Raw genomic sequence first — 23,530 nt, 5'->3', positions numbered from 1 at the left:
TTTATTTCCTGAGTTCTTTATTTGGATTCACCTCTTCTTAGCTGGATTTTATCTGTAGTTTGTCTTTCCATAAGTTACTTATTTTGATTTATCACTTGGTTGGATTTTATCCTCAAGTACCCCCTCCTCTGCCCCAAGAGGGTCTAATTTGTATTGAATTTGTTACTTTTTGCTTGCTTTGTCAGCTTATGTTCTTTTTGTACTTGTAATAAACAATAGATTTCATGTAATACTGTTTTCTGTATTGTAGGGATAAATGGAACAATAGTAGGGGCATCTCATTCTGTCTTTTCTGGGTTGGGGGGTGATATGAAGTTAGAATATTATCTCCAGTATTACTCAGTGTTTTCTACATAAAGCCCCACATAAGAAGTTTGTTTGGAGATTTTCTGCCAAGAATACAGATTTAAGTTAGTAGGTAGCTGTGATAACTTTTAAGTAGCATACTTTTTATACAGAATAACCAAAACAAATCTTTTTTCTCCCTCCAAAACTTAATTTGCTCTTGGCATTTGGAAATAATATGGTAGACCAAATCCAATTTAGGCCAGTAAAAAAGGAATTGGAAAACATTTTAAGGACATGTAAAGCTTTGTTCTTGGCTTGTTTTCTGTTGGATTCTATTTAATTTTTCTTGGTTTTGATAATTCAACCACAGATTTTACTGGTTAGTTTGTGTGACTCAAGAATAAACCTACTAAAAAAAGTCACTTCTCAGTTTTGCAATTTATGAATAGTTAATAGTTTTTGTTTTTTCATACTCCTAGAGTAAAAATTTTCTTCAGCTCTAGTACACAGTATGATGCTATTAATAGTGCAGTTACATGCGAGGGCTTCTAAACAGTGCAGATTATTTTGCGATGCACTATAGTATTATAATAGGGTATCTGCTGTACTCATTGAAGCTGCCGATGGCTGGATCCATGCTTGCTCTCGAGGGAGTAAGACCAGATGGCTGTGTACAGCTCCAACTAGATTTTCTTCTCTGCTCTTTAGAGAGAAAGGCCTACACCTTCTTTTATTTTTTTAAACATTGATTCATTTCTTGAGAGAGGGAGAGAGAGAGAGAGCACCAGTGGTAGAGGGACAGAGAGAAAAGGGAGACACAGAATCCGAAGCAGGCTCTAGGCTCTGATTTGACACTGAGCCTGATGCAGGGCTCAAACCCACAAACCATGGGACCATGACTTGAGCCAAAGTCGGACACTTAACTGACTGAGCCTCCAGGCGCCCCTCTTCTCTGCCCTATAACTGCTCTGGACTCTTTGCATTTGGTACCTGTTTTAAAATGGGATATTTATTTATACAAGAATGAATATCCGAAAGAAGGGATATGAAGGAGTTCAAAACAGATGATGACAGAAACTGATGCAGTGGTGGTATGAAAATGAGATGCTCATTTAACCCACATTTTGCCTGCCCCTTATTAAAATGACTTTGTATTTTGATCTTGCAGTGAAATATCATGGTCCCCATTAAAATTTTTTTTATAATTTTTTTTAGTTTTTATTTTATTTTGGAAGAGAGACAGAGTGTGAGCAGGGAAGGGGCAGAGAGAGAGGGAGACACAGAATCCGAAGTAGGCTCCGGGCTCTGAGCTGTCAGCACAGAGCCTGACATGGGGCTCAAACTCACGGAGTGTGAGACCATGACCTGAGCCGAAGCCAGATGCCCAACTGACTGAGCCACCCAGGTGTCCCTCCTGGTCCCCATTTTAATGATGTTTTGTCTTGACAGGAAAGCAGGATACTTAAGTAATGTTGTGGTGAAAAACAGTCATAAAGACAGCCCATGTGAATTTAAGAAAACCTCTGAAAACCACACACACACAAAACCCGTTTTCACTTTATAGTAAAAATTAAAACAATAACTTTCAATCCTGAAAAAAAAAAACATTTTGACTATTTGCATGACTTTCTGATGTATCTTTAGATATAATTTTGTATAGTTAGTATAAACATACTGTCTTCTATCTTTTTACTTAATGTTAGGATAGAAAATTTTCACTAGTTACAGATTACACATGGGTCATTCTAGTTCCTAATATTTCATTGTTTTAATATGCTCTTCATTTCGGGCTATTTTTATTTTTATTACTGTTAATCACATAATTGTTGCGAGTTTTTTCTTTTGAATTATTATTTAAATTTTTTTAATGTTTATTCATTTTTGAGAGGCAGACACAGAGCATGAGTGGGGAGGGGCAGAGAGAGAGGGGGACACAGAATCTGAAACAGGCTCCAGATTCTGAGCTGTCAGCACAGAGCCCGATAAGGTGCTTGAACTCACAAACAGCAAGATCATGACCTGAGCCGAAGTCAGATGCTTAACCGACTGAGCCACCCAGGCACCCCTCTTTTGCATTATTTTTTAAGGTATATTTAAAAATGTATGATTAATAAATTAACTATTAGAATCAGTTTGTATTTTATATCAGTGTTTTTACATGGGGCCTGCATTTGGGGAATGGGATGTAATTCCTGTATGCCTGAATTTATAGAATTTTATACATGGACTAATCTTGTGTTTTTTTTTTTTTTTAAGTTACTACTAGTATCACATACAAATATTTCCGAAAAGTGTATGTTTTCTGATGTATTTTCTCTTACAAAACTAAGTATAATACCATTTAATGTTAGGCTTCTTAAAATTTTTAACCTCCATGGGATATTTAAGTTCTTTTATGGAGCAAAAATTCTGATATTTTTCAATGTAGAATTTATATTGTGTTTATATGTAAAGGTACTGCTCCTTTTATTTTTGGGAATCAGGAAATCTTAGAACAATAAAAATTGATATTAAATTCATGAATTGTTAATTTTAAATTTGACCACAGCATCGTTCTTTGGCTATTAAATTCTTTTGTTAACTATATACACTATAAATATTTAAATTTAGGAAATAACTTTTTTTCAAATATTCTTTCTACTTTTGAACCAGTGAATAGAGCAGAGTCTATGACAGACTGAAGTCATAAACCCTTTAAAAATAATCCATTTATTATTATTTTTCCATCAAAGTAAGTGTATTCATTAATCCCCATCACCTATTTTGCCACAATCCATCCCCCCAACCTCCCCTCTGATAACCATGAGTTTATCTCTGTAGAGTCTGTTTCTTGGTTTCTCTCTCTCTTTTCCTTTGCTCATTTGTTTTGTTTCTTAAATTCGACATATGAGTGAGACCCTATGGTATTTGTCTTGCTCTGACTTATTTCCTGTAGCGTAATACTGGAGTAATATTCCATTGTGTGTATGTGTGTATCACATCTTCTTTATCCATTCATCTATCAGTGGACACTTGGGCTGCTTTCATAGTTTGGCTCTTGTAATAGTGCCTCAGGACACGTAGGAGGTCATGTATCCTTTGAATTCGTGTTTATATTTCTTTGGTAAATAGTAGTGTGATCATTGGATTGTAGGGTAGTTTTTAATTTTTTGAGGAACCTCCATATTGTTTTTATAGTGACTGCACCAGTTTGAATTCCCACCAACAGTGCAAGAGGGTTTCTTTGTCTCCACATCCTCACCAACACTTGTTGTTTCTTGTAGTTTTTATTTTAGCCATTCTGATAATTGTCAGGTGATATTAATATTTAATTTATTCAAATTAAATTAAAAAATAATCCATTCGAATAGGGAAATAAATGATCAATTCCTAGATTATAGCTTAGAAATCTTACAAATTATCCATTCATTGAGTACACACATGTAGGGGAGTTTATATATATGCATAGGGGAGTTTCAAGGCCTATCAAGAGCGAGCCATGTTCAGATGCATTGAGGGATACAAAATAGCAAAAATGTGGATCTTTCCTCAGGGAAATTTTCTGAGCAGAGTTCAGGTTGATAGAGCCACTAATTAAGAGTGCTTTTGGAGGGGCGCCTGCGTGGCTCAGTGGGTTAAGGTTCTCTTGATTTTGGCTCAGATCATTATCGCAGGGTCGTGAGATTGAGCCCCATGTTGGGCTTTGCACTCCGGCTGAGCTTGAAGTGTGCTTAAGATTCTCTCTTTCCCTCTCTCTCTGCCTCTGCCTTCTCTTTCTCTTTTTAAAAAAAAAAAAATGTTACTGGAAATACTACTGAGTTTCTCCAAGAAGTTTGCATAACTGAGTATTGTAGTAATATGTATTGGGACTGGCACATAGATTATGGCAATTTGTTTATTATAGTAAATTGCCTTAAAATTTAGTTTTCATAAAAACATTAAGATAAAAATATAATTCAGAAGGCTGGGGACCTGTAGTTATTATGACTATCTTCATTAACTTGTGGGATGTGGTAGCCCTTGCTGTTTACAAGGTAACAGGTAAGGACAGGGTTTCCCCCTTGAAGAATCTCATTTTTAGATTTCATTTTCCTTTACTGATACATGGTCAGTTTATGGTACCTATGTCCTTGTTTGCCAGCTTGTCCCAGAGCAGACAAAACCCAGTCCTTACTGATAGGACCAGTTTAGGTTTCAGAATTTTCCTCTGTCCTGAATTTAAATTAGCCACTATGAAGCAGGTAGTATTCATAGAAATAAGATCTTATAGGCCATACTTTCCTTAATTAGCATCAAGCTGTTTACTTAACAAAGTCACAACTGTCACACATCAATATAAATAATATGTATATTCTAATAATAGAGCTTATTTGCTGTAAGGCATTAAGAGTAGGATTTAGTTGTACTCATTTTTCATTTTCCATAAATTTAAGACAATGCTTGTCATGTAATTAGTAATTCCTAATGCTTATTAATAAATTTAGCGTAATGCTTGTCATGTGATAAATACTCAGAAAACACTTGGTAACTCTGAGGTAGAAGGTATCATTAATGAGATTTTTTAAATCCCCACTGGAGATGTTTAAAAAAGTCCTTGTTGTTAATAGAAATTGACCTGAGGCAGGGAGAAAAATTGGAGTACCTATCCTTTTGCAAGATTCCATGCTAGAAGTTTTCCATACATTAACTCACTTAATCTTGACAACATCTTTATGAGGTATTATTTCAATGATACAGATGAAGAAACTGAGATGTACAGAAGTAATTTGGGCCATCACATTGCATGTAAATACAGAATCATCATTTGAACTTGAGCCAATGAATCCTTTTCTATTTTTAAAATGGACATATGGCATTTTCTCAGCTTTATGAAGTTATATTCCATGTTAGGGATGTTTCTGTGCTTTGTTAACTATGCAGAGTTCCCTTAGGCGTGAGTATTTTTTTATTCTCTAGTGGGAACGGGGAGTTAAGATTCATGAACGTCACTATTTTCAAGAGACCAGAAGGGACACCCAAACAGAGAAGGTGAAATCTTGAAAGTAGTAAGTGAAACTGTGGCAGGAAGAAAAAACTCCCAACCAAGAGGAGTATAGATGGCCCTGGAAAGGGAAACACTTGGACATATTTCTGTCATAGAACAATATAGCAGTAGAATAATCCCTATTTATGGACATAGGTCAATGTGTGAGTCTTTCTTAGTAGATTTTAAAATTGTGTTTTACAATTGTATTCAAATTAATACAGTTTTTTCCTTACTGAATAGTTCTATGCTGTCTTGTAACGTTTTTTTTTTTTTTTTGAGAATTAGCTCTACCTTCTTTTTTTTTTTAAATATGAAATTGATTGTCAAATTGGTTTCCATACAACACCCAGTGCTTATGAAGGAAATTGAAGAAGATACAAAGAAATGGAAAAACATTCCATCCTCATGGATTCAAAGAATAAATATTGGTAAAATGTCAATACTACCCAAAGCAATCTACACATTCAATGCAATCCCAATCAAAATTGCACCATCATTCTTCTCGAAGCTAGAACAAGCAATCCTAAAATTTGTATGGAACCACAAAAGACCCCAAATAGCCAAGGTAATATTGAAGAAGAAAACCAAAGCGGGAGGCATCACAATCCCATACATTAGCCTCTACTACAAAGCTGTCATCATCAAGACAGCATGGTATTAGCACAAAACAGACACAAAGACCAATGGAATAGAGTAGAGACTCCAGAATTGGACCCACAAAAGTATGGCCAACTAATCTTTGACAAAGCAGGAAAGAATAGCCAGTGGAAAAAAGACAGTCTCTTTAACAAATGGTGCTGGGAGAACTGGACAGCAACATGCAGAAGGTTGAAACTAGACCACTTTCTTACACCATTCACAAAAATAAACTCAAAATGGATAAAGGACCTGAATGTGAGACAGGAAACCATCAAAACCCTAGAGGAGAAAGCAGGAAAAAACCTCTGTGACCTCAGCCACAGCAATTTCTTACTTGACACATCTCCCAAGGCAAGGGAATTAAAAGCAAAAATGAACTATTGGGACCTCATGAAGATAAAAAGCTTCTGCACTGCAAAGGAAGCAATCAACAAAACTAAAAGGCAACCGATGGAATGGGAAAAGATATTTGCAAATGACATATCGGACAAAGGGCTAGTATCCAAAATCTATAAAGAACTCACCAAGCTCCACATCTGAAAAACAAATAATCCAGTGAAGAAATGGGCAGAAAACATGAATAGACACTTCTCTAAAGAAGACATCCAGATGGCCAACAGGCACATGAAAAGATGCTCAACGTTGCTCCTCATCAGGGAAATACAAATCAAAACCACACTCAGATATCACCAAAATGTGGCCAAAATGAACAAATCAGGAGACTATAGATGCTGGAGAGGATGTGGAGAAACGAGAACCCTCTTGCACTGTTGGTGGGAATGCAAACTGGTGCATCCACTCTGGAAAACAGTGTGGAGGTTCCTCAAAAAATTACAAATAGATCTATCCTATGACCCAGCAATAGCACAGCTCTACCTTCTTTACAACAGATGCTCTTAAAAGTTTGAGTTAACCAGGATTCCCTAAAAAGCTCCCTTCCTGGAGCATTTTTTATTCTGTGAGGTGCTGTGAGGTTTCTGTTATGCAACATGTGCATTTGAATATTAGGTTATTGATTGCAAGAATTTTTTGTATAACCTCCGAAACCAGTAAGATTCTGCAGTATAATGTAGAGGTTTAGTGTATATACTTAGGAATAAGACTGAGAATCATGACTCTGCTGTTTGCCAGCGGTGTAATCTCGGACAGTTTACTTAGCCTCTCAGTGCCACGGTTTCTTTCTTCTAAACTTGAGATATCAATGATCACCCCACTCACGTGCTTGTTATGAGGACTCATGAATTCCCTGATACAAGGAAAGTGTTTTGAACAGCACCTAGCATATAGTGAGCACCCAGTATTGGCATTAGCTATTATTATTACTACAGATCTGTAAGGTTCGTTACTGTTATGCTTATAATACCTTTTCTTTTGCATACATTTTTTTAGACTTAATCATTTAAAACTTTAAAAAGTGTTTATTTATTTTGAGAGAGAGTTTGCAAGTGGGGGAGGGGCCTAGAGAGAGGGAGAGAATCCCAAGCAGACCTCCTGCCACTGGTACAGAGCCTGACACGGGGCTCAATCTCACAAACCGTAAGATCATGACCTGAGTTGAAATCTGACTCTGAACTGACTGAGCCACCTAGGTGCCCCTAGACTTAATAATTTGTTAATATCGTTCAGTGTCTTCAGAAGTTGTTGCTATTTACATATTGTTTTTCACATGGACAGACATTACTTACTAAGCATGTATATTGTTTTCTCTACATACTGAAATTTTTGACTTATTTTTTAAAAAATTGGAATGTTTCTTTCCAAAAACATGTAATAGGGGCACCTGGTTAAACATCTGACTCTTGATTTCGGCTCAGGTCATGATCTCACGGTTTGTGAGTTTGAGCCTCGTGTCAGTCTCTCCCCTCTCATGCAGAGCCGGATTTGGATCCTCTGTCTCCCTCTCTCCTTCCACCCCGTACCTGCCCCTTCAAAAATAAAATAAGCAATTTAAAAAAAATTTTTTTAAATGTTTATTTATTTTTGAGACAGAGAGAGACAGAGCATGAACGGGGGAGGGTCAGAGAAACACACAGAATCTGAAACAGGCTCCAGGCTCCAGGCTGTGAGCCTGACGTGGGGCTCGAACTCACGGACTGCGAGATCATGACCTGAGCCGAAACCAGATGCTTAACCAACTGAGCCACCCAGGCGCCCCTAAAAATTTTTTAAAACATGTAATAAAACTAATCCTCTATCACTCATCATTTTATCTCAGACAATAGGTCAGCAGTACCTTTTACAGTAATGATGGGGTTTTGTGGCTTGTCAAATGAATGAAAGTGATAGCACTCACTAGAGATGTCAGTTGTTGGATGAAGGTAACTCTTGTGTACTTTTGAGAGTCCATTTCAAGTAAGCCATTCAGTGTAGGGCAATGGTGAGAGCTAAAGTTCTTTAGACTTGGGTTTCCTCATCTGTAAAAGAAGTATATCAGCTGCTTGCTGCTGATGGTTATGGAAGTTCACTAAGACATCATATGTGATGTCCACTGCAGAGTGTTTAGCATATACAAAGCACTTAATATTTTTAGATGGTAGCTAGAGAAAGATACACTTTTATTTGAGATATATCTCATTATTTTTTGCCATCTAGTATTTAACCTGAATATAAAGGTCTCAAGTTTTCTGGTAATAGCCAGAATTAAAACTAATTCTCACAGAAGTGTTGTTTTAATGTATTTTTAGAATATGTGGGGAATTTGACAATAAAGGAATTGTAGGATTATAGTTGTAAGATCATCATCCTTGGGTATTTAACAACAACAAACACAGTACTACTAATAATACTGCATTATATTCGTATAGTAGTTTATCATTTACAAAGATTTTTATCTGTCACCCATTGCGTGTTTATCAATAAATCTGTATGTTGATTAGATTGGTTAGATGTTAGTAGATGAGTCCATAGATTCTAAGAGGTGAAGTGACTTGTCCAAGCTTTCCTGTTTAGTGACCAGAACTTAGTTCTTTTTCCTTGTTCTACATTATTTGTAGACTTGCTTGGTAGCGTCGGGTGTAACTCTGGGTATTGTCTCATCAATGAAGATTTGCTTGAGTTTTGAAGCTAGAAGTGTGCATATAGAAATTCAGGAAGTTATGTATTCCTTAGATTTCTTAGACATTATTTTTCTTGATTTTTACAACTTAAGTACAGAATTTTAATTCAGAACATAAAGGTTTTTCTTGCTGAGGTACTTTTTCCATAATTTTGTTCCTATCATTTAGGAATATATAATGGTCAGTGCTTATAGGGTGTGTGGCATGCTCAACAGTTTACATGGGGTACTTTTTAAAATCAGAAAAGTATGTAAGTTATGACTATATAGTTTGGTGATTTTTTTTTTTTTTTTTTTTGGAAACTGACATTACCAGAATCTCCGAAGTCAGCCATCAGCCCCCTTTGGTTATTACTCATTCCCACTCCCAAAGTTAATGACAATCTTGACTTTTCTTTTTATAGATTACCTTTAGTTATTTTTGAATAGTTGACTCATCACTCATTATATTTGTGAAATTCATCCAAATTTTTCAAGTAGTTGTAGTTTATTCATCCTCATTGATGTATAGTATGTACTGTATGAACGTACCACAATTTATTAATCCATTCTACTGTTGATGAGCTTTTGAGATGTATCCAAACTGGAGCTTTTAAGAATAATGCTGCAATGAACATGAATGTACATGCCTTTTGGAGAGCATTTATATATGCATTTCTGTTAGGTAGTGATCTAGGAATGGAATTGTTGGTTTATAAAACATACAGTTAAGTGCTTTTCAAATCCATTGTACCATTTTACACTCCCTTCAACAGTGTAGGACATTCAGGGATTGTCTTTTTCTCCCCTTGTAGTCTTTCTGGTGGGTGCTTAGTATTATCACATAATGGTTTTTGTTTGCTTTTATTTGATGAATGATCTTATTGAACACCTTTTCTGATGTTAGTGGATATTTTCTCTTGGGAAGTATCTATTCAGATCTTTTTGTGCTCTTTAAAAAGTCAGATAGTCTTTTTCTTACTCAGTTGTAAGGAGTCCTTTGTATATTCCTCTTCTAAAGTCTTTGTCAAGTATGTGTATGGCCAATATCTTTTCCCATCTGTGATTTGCCTTTTCCCTCTTTATGGTATCTTCCATAAATTAATAAAGTTCAGTTTACCAATGTTTTTCTTTTATGATTGATAATTCCTCCTCCTCCTCTTCCTCCTCATATTTACTTCTAAAGATTTTGTTTTGACTTTCATATTTGTGTCTAAAATCCTATTTGGAATTAACTTTTATGTATGTTGTGAGGTGTGGGTCTAGATTCAAACTCAGATTAGAATAATCTGCAAGTATTGTACATTTTCCTTTCTCTAAATGGCATTTATGTAATTGTACTGGTTTAGGGTTTTGATGAACTTGATTTTAGGGTATAATGTGGTGACCGGGAAGCTGTTTAATTAGACTCACATATGAATGTTGGGAGTAAAGAATGGGGGATAATTGATGCACCAGTTGCCTCTTGTGATAGCTTTTTGGCAGTAACAATTTTAGGTACTGCTCTTGTTTTGGTTTGGATAATGGGAAAAAAAAAAAAAAAGAAAGGAAAACCTGTAACCTGTGAAAATGTTGGCCAGAATCAGAATTTTTATTATAGATTTAAAATTCTTTTTTTTTTTAATTTAAGTATGTTCAGTGTTATTTTACATTTTGAGAGAGTAATTTCGGTGTATCTTTTATATAACTGATTTATACAAGTCATATCCATGATTTCAGTATTTTCTGTGGAAAGCCCATAATTAAACAAGCTTTATAATGGTTCTGTTTAGTCATATCTTATTTTCAGTCATTGAGACCATCTCATTGAATAGACTAAGACTAATAGCTATCCTTTTCTTGTCAGATGAAGAAATAAAAGTTAAAAGGGTTAAATTTTCTTTCATACTGATTAGAATTTGGAATTCCTAAGGCTAGAAGCTGCAAATCAGTTTTCAGGGTGCTGACTCTTGACTCGTATCTACTATACATACTTTGCAATCATCTTTATTGAGACCTTTGAGAATCCTCAGATATTTAGTACCAAAATGATGTCTTCTAGAGGAACTATACATTTTATGTGCATTGCTTCACAGTACATGTTATTTTCATGAACGTTTTTATGTTTTCTCACCTCATGCAGGTACTGAGTATGTGAAGACAGGTAGAGAACAACTAATCTAGGTTGAGAGATGGGTATTTAGCATTGGGCCAGGCTCACTCATTAGTAGGTAGAATACTCCCTAATGCCCACTAGCCCATGGCATTTAACGTTTTTAAAACAGTGTTATTTAGACATATATTACACATCATAAAATTTACCTATTTCAGCTATACAAGTTAGTGATTTTCATTAACTTTATCTGAGTGGCGCAACGTCACCACAAATCAGCTTTAGAACATTTTATTCCTCTAATAGCAGCCTCCTGCCCATTACAGTTAATCCCTGTTACTACCCCTCAGCAACAAGTTACTTATTTTCTCTATAAATATGCTTTTTCTAGAAACTTCATATCAATGGAAACATACAGTGTGTGGTCTTTTTTATATCTGGCTTCTTTCAGTGAGTATAATTTTTTTTTTTTTTTTTAACGTTTATTTATTTTTGAGACAGAGACAGAGCATGAACGGGGGAGGTCACAGAGAGAGGGAGACACAGAATCTGAAACGGGCTCCAGGCTCTGAGCTGTCAGCACAGATCCCAACGCAGGGCTCGAACTCACGGATTGTGAGATCATGACCTGAGCCGAAGTCGGACGCTTAACCGACTGAGCCAGCCAGGCGTCCCGAATGTTTTTGAGGTTTATCCATGTTGTCCCGATTCTAGTATTTTGTTCCTTTTTATTTCCCAGTAGTATCCATTGAATGGGTATACTACATTTCCTTTGTCCATTAACCAGCATTTAGGTTTTGATGACATTTAAATTTAAAATCATGCTTCTATAAAATTGTAAATTTCTTTGGCCATAATGTGGTAATTTGTTAATGATTAGATTTTTCCTTGCCAAGGCATATAGTAGTTTATACTTGCAACAGGTTCCTTGAGTTAGAATTGTAGTTTGAAATTCAATCTTGATATGTTTTAAAATTACAGAAGTACAGCTAATCAGATCTCTTCTGCACGTTACTTCCTAAATAGAGAATCTGACACATTAGTCTCTTTAATCATGTGTTCTAAGTTTTACTTGAAAAAAAATTTTTAATGTTTATTTATTTCTGAGAGAGACACAGCGCATGAATGGGGGAAGGGCAGAGAGAGAGGGGGACACAGAATCTGAAGCAGGCTCCAGGCTCTGAGCTGTCAGCACAGAGCCCGACGCGGAGCTCGAACTCACAGACCGCGAGATCATGACCTGAGCCGAAGTTGGACGCTCAACCGACTGAGCCACCCAGGCGCCCTGAAAAAAAAATTAATGTTTATTTTGGAGAGAGAGAGCGAGCGAGCGAGCACGAGTGGAGGAGGGGCAGAGACAGAGAGGGAGGCACAGAATCCGAAACAGGCTCCAGGCTCCGAGCTGTCAGCACAGAGCCTGACTTGGGGCTTGAACTGGTGAGATCATGACCTGAGCTGAAGTTGAACCCTTAACTGACTGAGCCACCCAGGCGCCAGCTAAGTTTACTTTTAATAGTCAGTATTTTTGCTCTTAAGCTCAAGATGTGTTGTTAGTATATTGGCACTTCTAAAATACATTTTTCTGTATTAACTAAAAACCTTTAAGCAGTTGGAAACTACGCAGTAATTGTTTATCTAGGCTTGATTTTGCCATATATCATACATGCTTACAAAGAATTACTTTCTAAACCTAGTCAGGGAATTAAATTGGAGGAAGTTTTACAATAAACTGTCACTGGGTAGAAATGTCTCATTTTGTTTAAATAGTTCCATTTTAAAAACAAAAAAAAAGAATGTGTATGTGTATACATATATATCATATACATACATGTATATATCTGTATAACATACATACACACACACCCCATTACATAGAGATAATCGCATAGGCATTAATGATAGAGAAGCCAAGTTTGAATCCCTTTTAACTACTTACTAAATTGATCTCAAGTAATTTAGGTTCACCGAACCCAAACTTTTTTCTGTAGAATGGGTTGTTGGTATGGCACCTGACACATTGTAAAATGAGGCATGCCTAGTATGATGCCTGGCACATTGGAATTACTTACTAAATATTTGTCCCTTTCCATTGATTTTGAGCCTCATATTATGGTACAGATGATGATGCTACATTTAAAAAATAAATGAATTATGATTTCTGTAATGAATGTAGTTAAAAGTCATTGTCTCTGTTGACATTAGTGAGGTGGGAAGGCAAAAATTTTAATTTGGCTTAGATAGTTTTTTTTCCCCTTTGTTTATAAAGGTCAGTTATGTTGTTAATATAGTTATTTGTATGCCTTCTAACATTTCCTTGTGTTTTTCTAGTGTACACAGATGAGAGAATTCAGAAATGAGTCGAAACTATATATTTTAGAGTAATTTCAGGTGCCTTTGACTTTGGGATTGTTGACTTTTAAACAAGGAAAGGATGCTTTCAGTAGGGGATATAAAAACTAATCACTTGCTTCTTATGGATAGAAAATAGAATAAAATTAAATGACCTAACATACAGAAATATTTGCAAATATCTTCTCCCATTCAGTAGGTTGCCTTTTAGTTTTGTTGATTTGTTTCCTTTGCTGTGCAGTAGTATTGGCAAGGATGTGGAGAAAAATGAACCCTCGTGCACTGTGGGTGGAAATGCAAACTGGTGCAGCCACTCTGGAAAAACAGTATGGAGGATCCTCAGAAAGTTAAAAATAGAACTACCCTATGATCCAGTAATTACACTGCTGGGTGTTTACCTAAAAAGTACAAAAACACTAATTCAAAGGGATACCCGCACCTCTATGTTTATTGCAGCATTATTTAAGTAGTCAAATTATGGAAGCAGCCCAAGTGTCCATCGATTGATAAAAGGATGAAGTAGGGTGTGTGTATATATATGTATATATACATATATACATTGTTGAATTGTTGAATCACTATTTTGTACACCTGAAACTACAATAACACTGTTAACCATACTGGAATTAAAATAAAAGGTTCATATCCATATCAAAAGAAGTTGCACATCTAAATACCGAAGCCTAAGTTTATACCTATTCTATTTCTACATATGGGAATAGCATCACAATAAAAATAATTAAGACACTTGGGATAAGGGGCTGCAAGAATTCCTTTTCTTCAAAGAGGGATCAGAGCACTATTAAAGTTTGAGAAACATCACTCTATAAAGTCAATGATGGAAGGGACTATATCATATTTACTCTTCTATTCTCAGGTCCTAATTCAGTGCCTGGCACATAGGAGATAGTACATATTTTTTGAATTACAGAATGCTTCTCATGTGTAAATAGATGCACCTTTGGAGTTGTGCTTCAGTTTTTTAGGGCATGCTTCAGGAGGCATCCTGCATCCTGCCTCCATTGATAGGCAATGAGTCTATCAAAATCTGTTGACTTAAGAAAGAGTTTTGCCTTTTTTCTCACCTTCGCAATCCTGATCCTAATATTTTCAAAAAATAGAAATAATTATTCATTTTAAAAATGTGCCAGTATGAAGCAACACTTAAATGTAATTTTTCTCTGAACTTAGAGCACAGAAGCTTCCATTCCAACTTAGACTAACCAATAGGTAAAACTTGTGCATATTAAAAACTTGAGAGACCTTGGGGCGCCTGGGTGGCGCAGTCGGTTAAGCGTCCGACTTCAGCCAGGTCACGATCTCGCGGTCCGTGAGTTCGAGCCCCGCGTCAGGCTCTGGGCTGATGGCTCGGAGCCTGGAGCCTGTTTCCGATTCTGTGTCTCCCTCTCTCTCTGCCCCTCCCCCGTTCATGCTCTGTCTCTCTCTGTCCCAAAAAAAAAAACAAAAAAAAACGTTGAAAAAAAAAGTTATTGGCGGATTTTCAGCTGCATGGGGGGGGTCAGGGGCATTAACCCCAGGGTTTTTCAAGGGTCACCTGTAATTTTAAATTTATAGAAATGTTGCAGAAATTGTACACTGGTCCCATACGCCTTTCACTCAGTGTCTCCCAGAGTTAACAATACGTACGGTTACCAAAAATGAGACGTTAACTTTGGCTCAGTATTATTAACTAACCTATGGATATTATTCACATATCACTAGTTATTTCACAAATGTCTCCATCCTGCTCCAGAATCCATTCCAGAGTTTCACATTGTATTTAGTTGTCACATCTCTTTTGTCTTCTGCATTCTATGACAGTTCCTCCGTGGTTGCTTATTTTCATGAACTTGACACCTTGGAAGGATACTGGTCAGTTATTTTGTAGAATGTTACTAGTGTGGGCTTGTATGATGTTTTTTTTTTTCATGATTAGATTGAGGTCATGTGTTTCTGGCAAGAATAATATGCTCTTCTCAGTATCAAGGAATACATGATGTTCATCTCTTATTACTGTATTGTTAACATTGACTGCTTGGGTAAGGTATCAGCTAGGTTGCTTCACTATCACGGTACTATTTTTCTATTGATGATTAATAAACACTTTTAGGAAGATACTTTGAGACTATGCAAATATTCTGCTTCTCTTCAAAATTGTACCTCCTAACTAAGCTTAGAACCCATTGATGTTACTTACTGTGGTATTCCTGTTACCCCTAATACTTCGCCATTTATTATTTGGAATTCTTCTCTGAGGAAGAGTAATCCCTTTCTCCTATTTGTATTTCTTTGTTGTTTTAAACATTTTTTTTAAGTTTACTAACTTATTTTGAGAAAGAGACAGCGGGAGTGAGGGAGAGAGAGAGAGACTCCCAAGCAGGCTCTGCGCTGTGAGTGCAGAGCCTGACATGGGGCTTGAACTTGGGAAACTGTGAGATCGTGTCCTGAGCTGAAACCTAGAGTTGGATGCTTAACCTACTCAGCCACCCAGGTGCCCCTCTCCTATTTGTTTTCTCATTCAGTAATTTACATGTAAGTATGGACTCACAGACTTTTTTTTTTTCCTCTTAGTATTTGGTTTAAAATTCAGTACTACGGTCATTTTTATTGTTGCTTAAACTTTACAGCTTTGGTTATTGGGAGCTTTTTCTAGTTGGTTCCTATGCCCTTTGACATGCCTTTCTTGAGCACTTGTTTACTTTCTGGTACCACAAGATACTCTAGTCTCATGTTGTTTTTCTCTGTCTCAGCCTTTTAATCAGTTGCTGCTCTAAGAAACCTTGGTTCTTTTTAATAGAGAATGTTGTTTAGAAACTAAGATCTCAGCACTATGTGTGCTGTTGGGATGCTCTTGTTCCTCAGCCTTCTCATTGAACATAGTTAGGAAATATATTTATAGTAATCCATACATATGTGTGTGTCTGTATACTTGTACATATGTGTATGTATGTGTTTATCTGTTTTAAAAGCCATACTTAATATGGATGCCTCTAACTCCTGTTTAATACCATAGCATTGTTCCTTGCTTTTCCTTTTCCTTACTTGTAAGTTCTTTTGTTTTGAAAATAATAAATCTGATAATTATATATATTTAATTTTTTCTTCTACTCTAGTATACTCATAAAGTAACACAATTGCTAATCTTGTGAGAAATAAAACAACTAACTAGAGTATGGGATTTATATACAGTTCTTTTCTCTTTAGCTTTAAGAGTATCCAGTCAAATACTGTTTTCCAAAGTAGGTGTATATGATTGATTTGTAATACAGTGAGCTTTGTTTTTTAAAGTTTATATTTCATTTCAGAACCCCCCACCCCATCCTGGTTGATTTTTAAAAAATACTTAAAATTCATTTTTGGGTTGTATATTTCTATGGGTTTTGGCAAAAGCCTAGTTTTGTTTCCATCACCACATTCATGAGAGAGAACACTTCAGTCACCCCTTATGCTTACATTTTAGAAGAAAACTTAAAAGTTGTTTGGTACTTGAAATGCATAAGAAAATTTTACCAGTGGATTTGACTCTGTTTGGTTTGAATCATCACATTAAGAGAGAAACTTGTTTGAGTAATCAAACGGTTAGGATATTAAAAGAGAATAGGAGGGAGACTTCTTAATGGCACCATCATTTGTTATTCGTTGTGGTGCCAGAACATGGATTTGTTTTTTTCAGATTTTAAAGGACTGAGATTTTTCACAGTGTAAATTGAAACTTTTTAAAGAGAAATAATTCACAGAGTATAATCAAATACTTTAATTAATTATTTGAGAGAGACAGAGCACATGTGAGTGAGGGGCAGAGAGAGAAGCGGGGCTCACCTGATGCGGGGCTCATCATCACCCAGTGTGGGCACGAGATCACCCGATGTGGGACTTGAATGCACGAACCGTGAAATCATGACCTGAGCCAAAGTCAGATGCTTAATGACTGAGCCACCCAAGTGCCCTCAAATACATACTTTTAAAATATTACTTTGCTAGTGCTCACCCTGTAAGCAAAATGAACATAATTTAGAAGTGATAAAATCTTATCCTAGTGCTGTTTTAATTTGAATCAGTATGGAAAGGGGTTTATTACATATATTTTCATGTCTTCTATAAAATTGTGTTCGTGAATAGATGACAGATAAAGGTCATGAGGTAACTAGGAACATGGAACAGGTATGCAGAATTGTAGACAATTGTTCAGTTTTGCCAGCAAATCGCAGTGCAAATTAGAACAATGAGATACCGTTTTTACTTATTAAGTTAGTAGAGAGAATATGAATGAAAATGAGTACCCTAGTCTGGTAAAGGTGTGGTGACACTCACTCAAGTACATGAATACATTGCAGGCAGCATTAGCAGTCCACACTGATACCCTGCTTTTAAGCACAGTAGGAACAAAAATACCAATGTAGTTGACCCTTGAAGAATGCAGGAGTTAGGGGTGGCGACTCCCATGCAGTTGAAAATCCAAGTATCACTTTAAAGTCCCCAGAACTTAACTACTAATAGCCTTCCTTTGCCCTAAAGCCTTACAATGACATCAGCAATTAACACATATTTTGTATGTTGTATTAAATACTGTTTTTTCACAATAACATGTTAACTTTTTTTCTTTTTCAGTGTTTCTAAGTTACACAGGTTTTTCAAATTGTCTCAAATCTCCAAAAAATTTCCTATATACTTATTTGTTTATATTTATATATTTATATTATTTACATTTATATTTCTCTTTGAGAGATACATATATCTCCTTTGAGATATAAACCCCCTTGAGAGTGGGGTTGCAAGTGAATGAGGGGCAGAGAGAATCCCACAAGGGGCAGAGAGAGAAGCAAGGCTCCCCCCGAAGTGGGGCTCGTGGGTTTTGTTTTGTTTTGTTTTGTTTTGTTTTTTAACTGGAAGTAGGGCTTGTGCTCACCCAGAGCAGGGCTCGGAGTTCATCTGATGTGGGACTTGAACTCACCAACAGTGAAATCATGACCTGAGCCGAAGATGAATGCTTAATGCCTGAGCCACCCAGGCACCTGTCCTGCATGTTTATTGAAAAAAGTTCATATCTCATTGGACCCACACACTTGAAAACGTGTGTTGTAGAGGGTCAACTGTAGTTAGTCTATCAGGCTGATGTACCCTGATGGAACTGATGCGTATTTTCTTCTAAAAAAGTATTTTCCTGATTATTTGCAGTAGGAAAACTACATAAAATTGGAATTTTACTTTTTTCCAGGCATGACTGTGTAAAAGATATATGTTGACATTGGTGTTGAATGTGACTGTGTACCCTAAAATCTGTAGCACCGTGACTGTCAAATTATAGAATCTGAATAGTCAGAAAAAGGGAAGATTTATATTTGCTTAATTCTGAAAGAGTAACTACCCAGTAACTAAAAGCGTACTTTAAAAAAGGAATTTGGGGCACCTGGGTGGCTTAGTTGGTTAGGTGTCTGACTCAGAGTTCATGAGTTTGAGCCCCATGTGGGGCTCTGTGCTGACAGCGTGGGGCCTGGAGCCTACTTTGGATTCTGCGTGTGTCTCTCTCTCTCTGCCCCTCCCCTACTCACGCTGTCTCAAAAATAAGTAAACATGAAATAATAAAAAAGAATCCACTTTAGCCAAGTTATTATACATTTTTTGTATAATTTTTAAAGGGTGGATGTAACTTATTTAGTCTCTGTCAGTAAGAAGCTTCATATTATCTGAAAGATGGAAGCACTGGGAAATATGAATACCATGCTTGTTTACCTGCTTCTTTTCTTTAACATGTGTTTTGATGGAATGAAAGTGTATGTGGAATATCTGTTAATGTAGGTGGATGTTTGTGGAAAGTGAGTGCCATATTTAACCTTTCAAGTCTTGAAGGCTTAAAAAAAATTTTGTAACTATATACATCCTGACAAAAGATATTTTAGAATATATGGATACATTTTTCTTAGCTAATTATGATGTTGTGACAGAATCCAGTTGTGAAACTATGAGGGACAGCTACCCATATCCACCATTCAGAGAGTAGTTATTCTTGACAAGTTGAATTATATTTCCATACTCTCTTTTAGGCATATTTAGCAGAACTAGATTTGTAACTCCTAAAAGGTCAATAAACAACCTGTATTTAGTATTCGACTTGATCTTTTTCTTTTTCTTTTTTTTTTTTTTTTTTTGGCAGGTTGGGCGGGGGGAATTATGTTTTCAAATTATGTGATTTAAAGAATGCATTGATTGATATTTTGGGGAGGCAAATCTCCGTGGATCTCTCATATTTCTGCACATCTGAACCCAGGCATTAGCTGGACTGTCTTTTCAAGGATATTGTACAAACAGCCTTGAAAGATAGTAAATTGATTTTAATTTAGATTTCTTTTTTTTTTTTTTTAACGTTTATTTATTTTTGACACAGAGAGAGACAGAGAATGAATGGGGGAGGGTCAGAGAGAAGGAGACACAGAATCTGAAATAGGCTCGAGGCTCTGAGCTGTCAGCACAGAGCCCGATGTGGGGCTCGAACTCACTGACCGCGAGATCATGACCTGAGCTGCAGTCAGATGCTCAACTGACTGAGCCACCCAGGTGCCCCTAATTTAGATTTCTTTAGAAATCTAGACTTAGGAAAGTTTCAGGACAGATTTATTTCCTGTTCAGGATAATAAAGATCATTTTTATCTCTAGAGCAGAGGTTGGGCATGTTTGCCAGCAGTACCTTTCAAAGATTGGGTTTTCTTAACCTTAGAGTTCTTCAGCTCTCTCATAAACCCGCTAAATGATCATCTATCCGGGCTGTTCCACACCAGCCCCATGAGACTTGGGTGACAACATGGAGCTCATGGTGCCTTTTGTACCATGAGAATGGATTAACAAGTATGATGTATGTGTGTTTATAAAATGCAGTCACTTATATGTTGAATTAAAAATATATATATATTTGAAATCATAGAAACAGTAGGGACAGAAAAGTCGTTGTCAGGAGCAGGCCCATAAAAGGGTGATGGTGGAGGGGGACAAGGAAACTTGATAAAAGGTTACAAACTTTTAGATATAAGGTGAATAAGGTCTGAGGATCTAATGTATAACATGGTGACTATAGAACTTAAGTGTTCTCGCCCACCCCGCCCCCCACCATAAATAAAGGAAAGAAAAAAAGGTATTCTGTGTGAGGTGATGAATATGTCAGTTAACTAGATGGAAGGAATCTTTTCACAGTGTATATGTATATCCATTCATCATGTTGTATACTTTAAATATCTTACAGTTTGGTCACTTATACTTCAGTAAAGCTGGAAAACAAATAAACCTTGCCAGAGAAAAAAAGTATATTTCTGACTCAGGATACTTGTTTTTGCCAGCACGCTTGAAACCGGCTTGCTTTTTTAATAACTGAAAAAGTGGAAGGAGAACGAAATCTTCTACTTTTCAAATTTATTTAGTGTCATGATAGATAACGTATTGGTGTAAAGATGTGATTGTTTTTAACAACAAAAAATAGAGTAACGTTATTATAGAATTATTGTAGAATAGAATTAGATTATTATAGAATCTCATTGTTATAGAATTATTATTAGAGAATTTAAAAGGAACGTGTGTGTGTGGGAGTGTCTCGGTAGCCCAGTCGGTTAAGCGTCTGGACTCTTGATTTTGGCTCAGGTCACGCTCTCACTGATGAGATCAAGCCCCGTGTCGGGATCTGCACTGACAGCGCTCAGCCTGCTTGGGATTCTCTCCCTCTCTGCCCCTTCCCCCTTGGGTTGTGCGTTCTCTCTTTCTCTTCCTCTCAAGATAAATAAATAAAAAATAATAATAAGAGGAAAGTGTGTGTGTGTGTGTGTGTGTGTGTGTGTGTGTGTGTTGAGAAAAGTATACTAAAACACCCTAGGAACCTGCAGACAATCTGCTGTTTTTTAGACCAGTTCTTTTTGCCCTCATTAGTGTATTAAGACTTTGCTTGATTGCTAGTTGGAGGGTCTGTCTTTACATAGAGGGTCACAGTCCCTATAAATAAAATACTTTATTTTAAAATTATTTCAGAAGAATTTACAGATGCTAAATTGACTGAGTGTTAGGGTAAACAATTGAAGATTTTAAATCATATTAAATATATGACAATTTTTATAAGACAAACACTAGTAAATTATGCTTAACATGGAAACAGCCTCACTTTATTCCTCAGAATTCAAAGTAAGAAAAGTTCGTGTAAGTCCTTCTGCTTAGTTTTTAGCTGTTTTGTGTGTATTGATGAAGCAGAGCAGTGTCTTCTAAAATTTTATTTAACTTTCAGTTTAGCAAGAGTATTATTTTTATGGAAATATATTCATGTTCTATCTGCACGTGGAGTTAAAGGCCTACAGACAAATATAATCAAATCCAAATAATTAGCCTGTTTTGAGATTAGGATGAATTTCAGCTGGTACTTTTTTGGTAAGGTAAAATTTTGTTGTCTTTTTTTTTTTAAGTAACATTATCCCAGTAATTAGTTATAATATTTCTTTTTTGTCATTGTCACTCTGCCATTGTGCATTTACCTGAATGTTGTGTCCAACTACTAACTAAGCATGATGCTCTTTGAGCAAGTTACTGCCCCTGCTTCCCTTTTCTCTTCCATTTCTGTTATCTTTTTTCTCCCTCAGGTAGGTGCAGAGCAGTTCAGCAAGTCTTTTACCCTAACTCAGGGTAAGATGCCTGCCTCTCCTCTCTCTTTCTCCTCCTTTCTTAAAAGTTTTATTGGGTTATCATTGATATACAAAACACTGAACACCCTTGATATATATATTGATGGCTTCAACATATGTATACATCTGTGATTCCGTTACCACAATCAAAATACCAAACACATGCATCACCTTCAAAAATTGCCTTGTGTTCTTTGCGTGTGTGCGTGCGTGTGTGTATGTGGTGTGTGAACACTTAACATGAGATCTGTCCTCTTTAGCATATTTTAAAGGTCACAGTACTCAGTTGTTAGCTATAGATACTATGTGGTCCAGTAGAGCTCAGGAACTTACTCATCTTGCTTAACTGAATCTTTATACCCACTGAGCAACAATTGTCCATTTCTTCCTCCCCTAACCCCTGGCAACCACTGTTTTTTCTCTGCTTCTAGGAGTTTGACTATTTTGGGAACCTCATACAAGTGGAATCATGCCATATTTATTCTTACATGACTGGCTTATTTCACTTGGCGTAATACCCTGTATTTTTATCCATGTTGTTGCAAATAGCAGGATTTCCTTCTTTTTTTAACATTGGACATCCTTTTTCAGAGCCTTCCTATATTTGCTTTTTATGTAATGGACAGCATGTTTTTCTGTATTTAGTGGTAGATTAGGGAAAAGCATGTGTGTTTTATCTTTGTGGAAGTGGTAGTCTGTTTTACTTTTTATGTCTGTTTTATAAACCTTTGCAATCTTTAGGGAAAATAAAATGAAATATTTTATGCATATACAGTCAATTAATAATAGATATATTCACCAAAAGAAAAACTTTCAACAGAAATTAATTTGGGGTAAGGTAGAATCTCATGCAATTCAGCATATATGAAATACATAGTGGAGGACTTTAACCCTGTGTAAATTTAAATTCCTGTGTTTAATTGCAGAATCTTTTAGCTGAAAAAGTAGAACAGCTGATGGAATGGAGTTCCAGGCGCTCAATCTTCCGAATGAATGGCGATAAATTCCGAAAATTTATAAAGGCACCACCTCGAAACTATTCTATGATTGTTATGTTCACTGCTCTTCAGCCTCAACGGCAGTGTTCTGTGTGCAGGTAATTTATGTGTTCTAAAAAATTGTAAAACTACTATCCCATGCTTGTATATTTATTACACTTAAGTAAATCTATGTAATAGAATTCAACAGCTGTTCAAGGTTATAGTCTGCTCTAAATGTGCACTTCAAGGTAAGCTCAATATCGGTATATTTTAGAAAATAATATTCTTTTACTGTGTGTAATACTTATTAACCAATGCAAGAGTAATCATAAAACATATTTTCTTCTTTATGTCCTGTATAAAGGTAAATGTGTGATAAGATTTGTTTCGAATATTGTCTGTAAGTTACCTAATTATATTTTATGGGCAATCAAGTCACCTCCTTAAACATATTCTATTTTAACAGTTTAATCGAGAGTCATACTTTTACCTACAGAA

At 36.1% G+C, this 23,530-nt stretch overlaps 1 protein-coding gene across 8 annotated transcripts in view; it reads left to right on the top strand.

Annotated features, from left to right (window-relative positions):
- The window catches only part of TUSC3 (tumor suppressor candidate 3), a 305,126-nt gene that overhangs the window by 105,336 nt on the left and 176,260 nt on the right, over window positions 1-23,530 (top strand). For all 8 annotated transcript variants that reach the window (XM_058720115.1, XM_058720111.1, XM_058720108.1 and 5 more), the window contains exon 2: window positions 22,979-23,148. In XM_058720115.1, the coding sequence (XP_058576098.1) occupies window positions 23,009-23,148 (140 nt within the window). In that variant the 5' untranslated portion in view covers window positions 22,979-23,008. The remainder of the gene's footprint in view (window positions 1-22,978; window positions 23,149-23,530) is intronic.

Source organism: Neofelis nebulosa, chromosome 3 (genome assembly GCF_028018385.1).
Source record: "Neofelis nebulosa isolate mNeoNeb1 chromosome 3, mNeoNeb1.pri, whole genome shotgun sequence".
Classification (NCBI taxonomy): domain Eukaryota; kingdom Metazoa; phylum Chordata; class Mammalia; order Carnivora; family Felidae; genus Neofelis; species Neofelis nebulosa.
The sequence above is the reverse complement of the archived record's forward strand: the minus strand, read 5'-3'. Positions and strand labels throughout refer to the sequence as shown.